Raw genomic sequence first — 12,085 nt, 5'->3', positions numbered from 1 at the left:
TGACTTCTGAACCTAACAGAAGATGTTGAGAAGGAAGTCATGTCTTAAGGATGCCTTTTTCTATCAACTATGGTCTGTATGTCTGGCACCAAGACAGAGGTTATTATTGCCTACCTGTAGCTACTTAGAAAAAATTTCTGACACCTTTTCTTATGATCTCTACATTTTTCTCTAGGAGATTTATCAGCTCTGAAGCATGAACAAAGACTTCTGAATCTGACCTTTAATCTTTGAAATCAGTAGAAACATGCAATCACGTATAACCAGTGGTCATAGCTCCTATGTTGGATGAAAATAAATATTTAGAGAAAAAAGAACAGATTGCATATCTAATTCTTGGTTAGAGAAAAATTTTGAGTAAATTACTCCATGTTCTATCATCTGAACTATTTCTCCTCAGAGTGTGAGCACACTGTAGGTGGTAAGCTAACAGGAGAGAGAGGGGTAAAAGCCAGTAACAAAACACAGTCAGACTTACACAGTGACTTCAGAGAGCTGTTCCTTAGTGAGGTTCAGAGGATGGTTTACAACAGTGATCCCATATTCCTCAGGGGCTTGGCCAGTCCGCAGATTAGCTCTAAGGATCGCATTATTGGCTATATTTAGGAAACTAACCATAGCATGCCAGCCTTTATTGTTAAACCACACCTAAAAGAGTCAGAAAGCATAGAGTCATTTAAGAAGCTTTCACTAATAACCCTGAGCTACAGGAGAACAGTTGGCTGCCTTTTATTTACTTTGGTGGCAACTGTCAACAGGGAAGACTCTAGCACCAGGACTTGGTAGCTCCTGGGCACAGTCCAGCAGGAGGAGCTCATATACTGTGCTTTTAAGAGAGTGACTGTCATGCGATTGCCAAGTTATTTTGGTGAAATTTTAAAGTTCAGCAGAATGTGTCCTACTCAGAAGTACTCAGAGTAGCAAGAAGTACTAAGAACATGGGTTAAAAAAAAATCATATTAGAAATAACTGCAAATGCATTAAAACTATTATTACTTATAATAAATAGAGTAAGTCAGCTCTTCTTAAATCTGAGAATTCCACCATCAGTATTATGGTGGAATATTCCATCTCATTATTTGAAGTCTATCTCAAGAAAATAAGTTTGCAAATTATTTCCAGCAAATACCTTAATATTATCTTCAGTTTCCATGTATTTAAGGAAATTAGAGAATTCTTTAGCAGCAGCCAGTGAAGTTTGTCCCTAAAATAAAAATGAAAAGGTTAAAGATCAGTTGTCTAGGGGAATTCCAGTGCTGAAGGTTTCCAGCTTTGTAACAATTCTTGGGTAAAGAGACCAAACAAATCTTACTCCTGTGACATTCATCATTCGGCCCAGATTACTTAAAAAATTGACAACTTCTTCTCCAGAAACATGAAGGATGGGAAGCTTTCCTCCTATAGAAATTCCTCCATACCTAATAAAGAGAAACAGCAACATCAGTCATTTGTGTCACCGACCCAAAACTCCGTAGATTGTTGTGGATACTAAAAAGTCCTTCAATGTGTAAGTCTGATTTACATACATGATGCAATTTATGTATAACAATCTCCAATCTTTTTCTAATAACTTGTACAAGATTATCTGAATAATCAGATAGAACACTTTGGAAAAAAAGTCCTGTCTATAGTTCACAATCTCTGGATCAAGATTATTAACACACAATATAACTGCTTGGATAACATGAAGGACTGAGGACAGAATGGACCTCCAGTTAAGATTTCATCTCTCCTGAGAGGAACAGGTATTAACCAATACTGGTGTTAACCAATACTCTGTAATAATAAATATTACTGAATGATACTGATCAAAATTTAATCCCATAGAAAGTAATGTTTGCATATGAGCAAGGAGATAATCCCTGAAGGAAGCTGCTTCTACCCTTGAAGTAAATTCCTACTGCTGATGAAAAACCTATGTTCTTCAAACTAATCAGTCATTTTTCTAAGCTTAGAATCTCCAAGTGTAGACATCACACTGGGTTTAAATGGGCTAATGGAAGCGTGGAGCACTAGGGGAATTTGTATTATAACTACTGCACATGTTCTGAGAGGGAATAAGGAGTTCCATTTCTAATCCTCTGTATTTGGTAGATTGCTGCCTAAGATTGTCATCCTTAGGTCTTTTTTTTTTCCTGCTGCACTTCAAAAGAGGCTCATCAGAACACTCACACAATGAAGTGCTGTAGTAACTTTCATCACTCAAATTCCACTAGTCAGACCTTGTAGATAATAAAATTGTGACAACTCCATTGTGTGCCTCTGGCCTTCACACTTGTGGGGCAGTCCAAACAAATACAACCCACCAACCTATTTCACAGGGCAGTCTTCTCTTTGTTCTATGCTATCTGTCACGATTCCCCTTGTCCATTCAGAGAAACATTGTGAGGCTCCACTGTTAAACAGAAATTCTTTGTTTCTTTATTTTACCATCATGGTCTGTGAATTAGTTTCTTACCTTTGCTCATTGACCCAGTATTTGCTCTTCAAGCTGAAACAGACAAAGAAAATTCTGTCTCTTAATGCACTGAACCATTGATATATTGTCAGGCTTAAATGGAAATTAAAGGTGAACTCCTATGCTTTGCAGATCTTCAGTTTCCCAGTGCAGCGGGGTTTTTTTTGTTTGGTTGGTTTTTTGTTCTTTAAAATCTGCAGATTACATTGAATCATTGGTTGTCAGGACTTTATGGGCTCACTAAAGTGGGCTTATTACTTTCAGCTTTTTTATTTTCTGACATGGTTCATCTCCAGCTCATACAGAGACAAATAGGAGTTCTAAATTCACGCATACTGGCTCTATCCTAAATCTATAGTAAATTGATTTTAAAAGATGCATCTAAAGTAATTCTGACATGCCCAAAGAGGAATCAGTCAAATGCACTTGAGAAGCAAATTATAATTAATTCAGGCAAATGGTCAAACTGGTGTGGCTACAGTTCTTCAGGGACACAAATCAGAAACTGCAATTCACCATTTTGTTCATCACTGACACAGTTGCTGCTAACATGGCATGCCACTGAAATTGAAACTTAGCTCTCTGTCTATAAAGGAGTAATTGGTTATACAAACTGTTCAAATAAAAACCGTTTATTATCTGCTAAAATAGATATCTCCTATTCTTAAGTCAGGAATATGGACATGATGCTCAAGTCTGCACAATGCTGCAACATTGTGTAGACATGCTATGTGTGCATGGTATGTTCACGGACAGCTATAAAATGTCACATGTGAAAAACAGAGCAGTTCATGCCTACCTCCCTTTTATCAAAATGGGATACGTTTTCACTAGAAAATCTGAGATATTTCTGTGAGTCAGATCTTGAAGTATTTCTGTGCTGTGCTGCACTCTCTAAAAAAAAAAAAAAGAGAAAACCCATTCAGCCACATGAAGCTTTGAAGTCTCTAAACCTGTTGTTTGTCAGTAAAACCATAAAAGTAGCTTTATATCAGGGGAATTGTTCAGTTTCATAGCATCACTGAAAACAGAGTGGGTCAATTCATTTTCTAGCCCAAAAGTCTATACAGAGATCAAGATATCACAGAAATTTTCAATGCCTGACACAAAACTGAAACTTGGCCCGAGTTATTTGCAACAAAGGCCAAGGTTGCTCAAAGCTTTCTCTTCACTGTGAAAGAAGGAGCTTTATCAAAAACATTGAGGGCCTAGTGAAAATAAGGTAGTTCATTGTTTTCTACAATGTAGCAAGTTGAAATAAGAATATGAAAATTAGAAATCTACTCAGCTTCGCTAGCACATTACATACTTTGAATACTTTTTTTTTTTTTTTCAATTACATCATCCATTAACTTTAAGCACTTTGATTTCTTCCCAGAGCAGAAAATGCTTATAAAAATTTTAGAGCACAAACCATGCAACTGAAAATGACATTCCCACTTTCTGTGGGAACTTCTCTATGGACATCTTTTTCCAGAAAGTGACAGCACTGGTTTACACAGAAATTTGCATTACAAATCTGTCTGATTCTAGGTAGTTAACAGGAAGATTGGTAGCATACTCATAGTGCCTTCATCAAATGAGGTACTCATGTTTAGACCTACTTCACAATTATTTATGTACAATTGCTTCCTCGTAGAGACTTAAATATGAAATGTATCTTCATGACAAGTTACACAAAATGATCGTATCTTGCAAAATGATTGGGATAATATGTTATTAAAATAATACATGCCCCATCAAGGACTAGGATCTCCATCACCACCTATTTTGTATCCTATTTGCATTAGAAATGTTAAATTACCTTCTCACATATGAGAATTCAATATGCAATTAGCAAAATTCAACTTTAAAATTAATTGGAATTACAAAATACCTTTGGATGCTATTAATAAGATCATGATGTAACTACTTTATTCTTTTTTTTCTCTCTCCCCATACAGAGGAATTCTACAGGACTTTGAAACTTTGGTTTATTATTTTGTGAATAGCAATAGTGAAACAAAAGCAAACTTTGATTCTTTTAATAGAACACACCAAAGACTTGGATTCAGAAATTGATTATCCTTGTGCCATTAGTACAAAAACTGTATTTTAGTAAGTCACTTTGCTAATGTGTGCAAGCCTGGCAAACATGAACATTAAAGCTGAACAGTTTGCACAGTGAGCTATGAGAGTGGTTGCAGTTTTTTTTTTTTAAGTTATTGGAAAAATACATAGAAAACGCAAACAACAGACTATAATTTTCCTTTGTTCATCAAACAATTTTATGTGCTCGTCAAGTACATTTTATAAAGGACATTACTAAGTTTATTTATTGATAGGAACAGGTGGGAATGTAGCTGTCATCTCTATATAGGATCAATGGTTACTAAAGTACTCAACTTCACATACATGCACACAAAATTCATTTCACTTGCTTACTAGTTTCTTTCTACAAAAAGAATTAAAATACATGTAAAAAAACGGGATTGACTTAACATTCATTTTCTTCATTTTCTTTTAAATGAGATGACTCCACTCCACGATTTTCCAAATTATGACATTTTTCCTTCCTTCCTCTCTTTTCTCTTTCCATCTCTTGAGGAAATAGAATCGCTTAAATAGAATTGTTCTTTTGAGGCAAGAATTAAGATTATTTTTTTTAACATCTGATTGATGGTTAATTTTTTTTTGTGATGTTCTGAATGAAATGCTTGCAAGTTGAATGAAAATAGTCATCATATCTCATATGATTTTTATGTGCAAACTCTTCCAATACCTCCAACCGTTCCTGCCCCCTTAAGAACCGTACTCAGTTCTTTCCATGTATATTTCCATGGCAAGATTCTTAACACTAATCCCTTTTCTACCACTTACTGCAAAACTTTTCTAAAAGGACTGATAGTACAGGGACGCTACCTGTGGTGGTGGGAGGCCTCCAGCTCCTGGAGGGCATTCTGGCAGCATGGTGAGTTTCTTGTGAGTGCTGCACTTGCAGGAAGGTGAAGGATTCTCAGAGCTCCACTTCTGACTCAGCAGGAGGTTGCTGAGGTTAGGATGAACAGCAGGTATATTCCAGGCAGTAGGCATATTATTGCATGGGTAGTTCCTGTGTAGAGGAAGAGTCTTTTACTTGTGAGAGATAAACTTTAAAAGCTCAAAAATCTACAAAAATCACAATGTTTTCACTAGACACTTTCAGATCTTGTCTAGTGACTTATGAATAACATCACTTTCTAGTTCCTGATAAACATAAGTACAATCTCCCTCCAAATTTCTGCCAGATTTAATGCCTTCAGGTTACAGATAGGAAACTGAAAAAACAAAGAAACTGACTGATGAATTAGTACATAGAAAAATCACAGTGAGGAGACACCTTTGCAAGGAGACTATCTTTCTCCTTTCTCCATAGTCGTACAGTATCTTTTCTCTCTCCCTCTCTCTTTTTTTTTTTTTTTTTTTTTAAAGTTTCCTCCTGGTTTGTTCTGTACAAAAAGAGGAGAAAATAGCCAGAAAAATCAAGCTGTTGATATCAGGGCTGAGAGATAGGTAGAAGAAAAAGAATGGTAAAGAAGAGTGTCACAGTGATACTTCAAATCAGGGCACACAGGCCTTAACTTAATGTAAATTTAATGTTAAATAAAGAGATCTACTGATGCAATTCTCAACTCAGAGTGAAAAAAACTCTGAATCACAAAGACTGCCCTATTAGTACTTCACTATCCAAGCAACTGCTGAAGATGCTGTTTCCAAATATCATTGGAAACAAGAGGAATCTGAAGGGACTTACACGTGGAAAATGCCAGGGAAGCTGTGAAGATTTGGAATTGATTCCAGTCTCTTACTGTCGCTTAAGTCCTAATACAAGGCCACAAGAGCTTCCAGTTATTCACATGTAGCACTATGACTTTTAATCCAGAGGAAATATTTTCTTGCTGTTTGTTATTTTTGACCCAATACCAGATATTATTCTTGCCTAGAACAAATCTGAAGCGTTGGCTCTAGCAGAACGTCAAGCCAACTAATTCTTTTTCCACTACTCCAGTACAATTGGTAATATGCCACTAGTCTATTCCAATAGATATTAGCTGGCAACTTACAAAAAAGAATGATTCTTCAAGCAGCGATTTCCAAATCCAGGTTTATTTAAGAAAGCATTAGTGAGGGAGACCATCTGCTCACTGCCAGGACGCTCATTGCTAAGGGAATAAGATGAGACTTTCTCCATTGAAAAAAATTAAAATAGTTGAACTAGAATATACATAAGCAATTGGTGAAAGACAGCAATATTTCAGAGTCAACTAGCCAAAGGATGGAGCATAGGCTGAAAAAGCTAAGCACCAGCATTACAAAACCTAAGATTCTCTGCTTTCATCTTGTTTTCAAAGCTGTATTCAAATATGTACTGATTATAAACAATCCTACCACAGGTCAAAAGATAGGCTTGAATCTTGTTCTTTGTAATATAAGATAATGAATAAAGGAGTAGTTCAGTAGCACATGAGAAACAGTTAAATTTCTTACTGTACTGGACCTCCCATTAAGATACTTAAAACTTCTTAAGTGCTGAAGTCATGAACTCGGGTAGGAAAAGAAGAATACAAAATACAGTATTATAATCAAGGACTGCTGGTTAGATATACTAACAGCTGTTCCTCACTTGCACCAGTTTCATGCTATTTGAGATTTGCTGTGGAATTACTCCTTTCTCGTACTACACAGAATTAGGATAGCCTAGTAAGATAGAGCCTCATGATCCTAAATGCTAGTGAGAGTATATGATGTACATTTATTCATTGATTCTTCATACCTGAAGAAAGTAAATTGTTGTCCATAGATCCAAGGGTCTAAAGTTAAGGCAGGATATTCTCCAAATGGAGGAATAATGACTGTAAGCACTAAAGACAGCAACACAAAACTAGCAGGCAGGACAATCTGCAGGGGACATGAAAACATCACACTCAGACATATGCTGTAGAGTGACACAGTACACAACTCATACATAAATGAAGACAGGACAGCAGAATTTGGTTTAACTACCATCCACCAACTATTTCATTTCCAATGATTTCAGTTAAGACTCTGGTTGTTAAAGAACTGTACTGTATTAAAAAGAAAATGCTGGGTTGGTAGTGATTAAATCATGTACTTGGTGAGGATTACAGATTGCAGGCAGAAAGAAAAACAGTAAGAGATAGATCAGCTGGAACCATAAATTAGAACAGCTAGGGACTATTTACTATTTACCTGGGATTACAGTACTGGGATTACAGCCCAGATCATAGCGCTGGGAAAAGCAGTGTTAAGAACACTGTGAGAAAATAGTCAAGGACACCAACAGTGAGACAATACCTGCGTTAGGAAGTCCTTGTAGCTGCGGGAGGCATGGTGGAAGCGTTTGATGAACAGTGCTTTGAACTGCTGATGTACAAGTTGAAAACCTTTATATTGCAGGGACCCTTTGCCTTCATTTTGATCTCCTGGTATGCCTGGCATTCGTGAAGTGTCATTGGTTTCCGCTGGGGTCTGTTCAGCTGTTTTGTTCTCAGTAGAAATTTTGCCAGGAGTAGAATTATTTTCTTGAGTGTCTCCTACATTAAGAAATACACTTAATAATAGGAGTTATCCAGATGAAAAGTTACAGAGAAGATGATTACTTCCATATATGCAAACACAAACATTTCACTGAGCTCCAGATTTTAACACATGCATATATCACATCACCAGATTGCTTCAATTACAGTTGTTGCAGTGCGGTTGTACCCAGCATCATCATACAGCTTAACACTCTTACTTGGCTGGATTAATTAGTTAATCGTGTATGTATTTTATGGACTAATGGTCACCAAAATATTTCTTATAAAAACAATTGATACCTGGGGGCTGAATGTTACATTTTTACTTGCATAGCTAAGGACTTCATCCAATAAAAATAGAAGTATTTCTGCTAACTTCATCTGGTTTCTCATATATCATGTCAAGCCCTAAAAACAGGGGTTCTCTGATCAAATGCATTTTGGTGGGAATTTCTTAATACTTGGTATTTAGAATACAGACCAACCACAAGAAAATTTATTAAATACTGATACATAGATTTATACCTGCTTTTTGCAGTTCAGGGTCAGCTTCTGCTGTGACCTTTAGGAAAACCTGCCACAGACAGACACGTCTGGTTAGGAACAGAACATTAACCTGATCTCTGAAACACAATATACCATCTTCTAACGTGCCATAAAAAAAAATGTTGGTACCTTTTCAGTATTGCTTATTACACAATCAGAGATCTCTCATGAAATATCTCAGAAAATAAAGAAGTGAACAACTTAGCTACAAAGAAAGATTTCAGGCTAATGAGTTGTGCTCCACAAGGCTAACGCATAGTCAGGCTTGGATCCTTTCCTTATGCCTATTCTAATGATTCTCTGAGTGTGCCACAGCACATGTGACTAGGTTTTGAAGGATATTTAGGAATCAGTAAGGTTACTTGTTAAAGAACAGGAACAGTGTCAGAAAACGCTTTGGGAACTTATGGTAAGATCAGCAAATGTTTTAATCTGTTACCTCTTCAAGTGGTGTATCTGAAACTCCAAAACTGCTAAGTCCCAGGTCATCCAATGTTTCCTCCAGTTCTCTGAAGAGACTGGCATAAGATCGCTGTTTAAAGTGTTTATTGGGCAAAAGGTAAACAAGTTCCTGACCAATATTTTCAATTAATTTTGCTTCTGGGATATGATGATGAATTACTTCTGCTAGTTCATTCAAATCTCCTGTGAAAAGTCAAAACAGTGCTCCAAGAACATATAATCACACAAAACATGATTTCAAAAGCTGTTTCTTGTAATATAAAAAAAACCAACCAAAACTGTTCTATGATGTAGCTTAAAGATATCTCAGTTAATTCTGTAGTAGATTGACTGGGCCACGTTGCTAATTATGGTTCGAGAACGATGTAGCGATGAACTACTTCAGGTCTGTAGTAAAACACAACAAGACCTTTAGGAATATCTATTTAATTTCTTTGACATAAAATGTGAAAATGACTTTTTCTGAGAAAACCACTTTTCTTTGCTCTAGACATGCTTCAGTTTTCATTGTCAAATTACATATTTTGGTGCAGAGTTGTTTAAAATTCAGTTGTACTTCCAAAGCACATAAACTTTCAGTTCAGCAGCTGTGTCTGAGACTATATAATCTCTCCCAAAAAGGGGCAGTGGTATGCAAAAGCATGAAAAAACTTTACTGGCTGTTATAATTAAATACAAGTGTTAGACAAGTGCTGGAAAAGTGGACTTCAGCAGCAATGATCTGTAGGGGTGAGACTGCAGCACAACAGGAGACATTGCCACATGCCAGAATGCTAAACCATCCCACATCTTACCACCTAGTTCCTGCTCTTGAGTTCCTTCTTCATCATTGTGTGCACAGCTGGAACAGGAGCAGGAGCACTGAGATCCACAGCTACAAAGTGACTAGCACAGACAAGCAACAGAAGGAAAGATGAAAGTGCTTCAGATACGTGCAAGTAAGATGTAAGGGTTGACCAGTTTGAATCAGTGAAAAGTATGTCATCTGGAACATTGCACTGAAAGTCATTTGAGGATTGAATTCAGCGATACAGAAAACATAAATCCTCCTGCACAAGTTGTGTCTGTCAGTTTTAAATTACATGTAAATGCCTGAGGAAGTGCAAAGAACAGTGGTCATAAGTATACAGATCATGTTGGTATTAAGACTGAAAGTTTGCTACCAACAGCAGAAACAATCCAGATCCATACTTCTCAATTCTCAATCTGATTAAATATGAGTAGATTCTATAAGTAGAATTAAATTTCTACTTGTGTGGTATTTGAGCTAGTTCCAACACTGTTTACAACCAGTGTACTTCAGGCAGAAAGACCAGTATATGCACAGAGGCAACTTGACAGGTAAATGCTTTAACATGCATAACTGAAGAAAGTGAACTACAGACCACTGAAGGCTTCATGTCCACTTAGCTTGCCCTGCTGAATTTATACTTATGAAATCAGATAATATTATTACAGATATTTTCATGCATCCATATAATTTCATGAGGTGTTACCAAACTTTGTCATTGCTTCCTTTATTCTGAACTCAGTTTTACAGTCTCAAGTAGCACTTGATTTCTTTCTACCTTGGTGCAGGGCATGAACATGAACTTTTCAGATTACACGTGCAAGGAGGAAAGCGCATACTTACTACACTCCCTCCAGTTCTGGTGTTCTTCGTCTTGCGAACAAGGGTGAGGTAGAAGCCAGATCCAAAACAGTTCTTGAGGAATACAGGAGAGCCTGAGCAGAATAGTTTCCCTTGGGATATGATGGCTATCCTGTCTCCAAGGATGTCTGCCTCATCCATGTGATGGGTTGAGAAGATGATGGTTCTGCCTTAAAGGAACAAGGACTCTCTCAGGAACTCAACACAGTGCATAATTTTTGGCAGTTAATGCAGGGTTTTTTTTCTGTACCACAGCTTTTACTCATGGTTCACCACATCCACAGTCATCTGCTCAAAAAACCCAATTAGCATATATGCCCTGCACTAATGTTTTAAAAAGCAGGCACTGTGTCTGTACAGTGTCTGTAACATGTTTTAAAAAACTCATTTCTCTCACTCAAACCTCTTACCTGAACGGTACTTCAGCAGAAGATCCCAGATAGATCGCCTAGAATATGGATCAACTCCAGAAGTGGGCTCATCCAAAACCACCACTTTTGCTTCACCAACAAAAGCAATGGCAACAGACAGTTTCCTTTGCATTCCACCTACAAGAGGACAGAGACATTCAGGAATCTGAGATGAACAATGCAGGCGGTAGGGATGTAAATGCCAGAGCTTTTCAGAGTTGGGACAAATTGGAACAAATAAAACAAAATCCATCCTGAAAAAGAAATGCTTCTACAAAGTTGAATCAATGGTCACATTTTTACTGTGAAGTTCAAAGCAGCTTTTTAAACAGAATTTATCACTTCAGTGTGACATTTTCTAATTCTGATCTGAAACAAAAGGATGAAGATTTGAGATTTTTCATGTGAAACTGGCCAACTTTTAAAGTGGCAAGCTGGACAAAGTAGCATAAGAGCTCCTGGCTGTTTATTCAATTCAGCTTTTGAATCTGGAATTAAGTATATTCAAATACACTACATGCACTTTTACTTCTAGAATTAAAGAAGTATTCTGCATTATTTGTATTGACCCAAACAAGGGATCAGGGACCAATTACCTGCGTTCAAGAAACATTTAGATGTAATATTAAGGGACATGGTTTAGTGGGGAAATAGTGGTGGTAGGTGGATGGTTGGACTAGATCATCTTGGAGGCCTTTTCCAACCTTGGTGATTCTATGGTGGTATAATATTTAATTTGCCTTGAAATAATAGACACTGATTTTGCTGTTTATATTTTGCATTTTTTTTTTTCTTACACTGATAGATATATTTTTATATACTCGTTTAAATAGAATAATTTTAAGTATATTTGTCATATATTTAGAAGCAGAAACTTTAAGGAAAGGTAGTGTCAGCTTTACTATTTGTGTAGTTCCATTAAGCAATTTCTTTGAAAGTGAAGACCACCATAGTACACAGTGATGTGGCAAAATACAACCTTAAATATGGAATTCAATAC

General features: G+C 36.7%; 1 protein-coding gene across 3 annotated transcripts in view; it reads right to left on the bottom strand.

Annotated features, from left to right (window-relative positions):
* The window catches only part of ABCA4 (ATP binding cassette subfamily A member 4), a 79,865-nt gene that overhangs the window by 19,317 nt on the left and 48,463 nt on the right, over nucleotides 1-12,085 (bottom strand). For all 3 annotated transcript variants that reach the window (XR_016469231.1, XM_090146324.1, XM_031614757.2), the window contains exons 23-36: nucleotides 11,086-11,223; nucleotides 10,658-10,845; nucleotides 9,819-9,909; nucleotides 9,002-9,207; nucleotides 8,542-8,590; nucleotides 7,793-8,031; nucleotides 7,251-7,375; nucleotides 6,541-6,639; nucleotides 5,360-5,549; nucleotides 3,258-3,352; nucleotides 2,459-2,491; nucleotides 1,313-1,418; nucleotides 1,130-1,204; nucleotides 479-648 (exon numbers count right to left, since the gene is read on the bottom strand). Coding sequence is in view for 2 of the 3 variants with exons in the window: in XM_090146324.1 (XP_090002450.1) it covers nucleotides 479-648; nucleotides 1,130-1,204; nucleotides 1,313-1,418; nucleotides 2,459-2,491; nucleotides 3,258-3,352; nucleotides 5,360-5,549; nucleotides 6,541-6,639; nucleotides 7,251-7,375; nucleotides 7,793-8,031; nucleotides 8,542-8,590; nucleotides 9,002-9,207; nucleotides 9,819-9,909; nucleotides 10,658-10,845; nucleotides 11,086-11,223 (1,804 nt within the window). In the remaining variant the exon portion in view is untranslated. The remainder of the gene's footprint in view (nucleotides 1-478; nucleotides 649-1,129; nucleotides 1,205-1,312; nucleotides 1,419-2,458; nucleotides 2,492-3,257; nucleotides 3,353-5,359; nucleotides 5,550-6,540; nucleotides 6,640-7,250; nucleotides 7,376-7,792; nucleotides 8,032-8,541; nucleotides 8,591-9,001; nucleotides 9,208-9,818; nucleotides 9,910-10,657; nucleotides 10,846-11,085; nucleotides 11,224-12,085) is intronic.

Source organism: Phasianus colchicus, chromosome 9 (assembly GCF_987193195.1).
Source record: "Phasianus colchicus chromosome 9, bPhaCol1.hap1.1, whole genome shotgun sequence".
NCBI classification, from domain to species: domain Eukaryota; kingdom Metazoa; phylum Chordata; class Aves; order Galliformes; family Phasianidae; genus Phasianus; species Phasianus colchicus.
The sequence above is the reverse complement of the archived record's forward strand: the minus strand, read 5'-3'. Positions and strand labels throughout refer to the sequence as shown.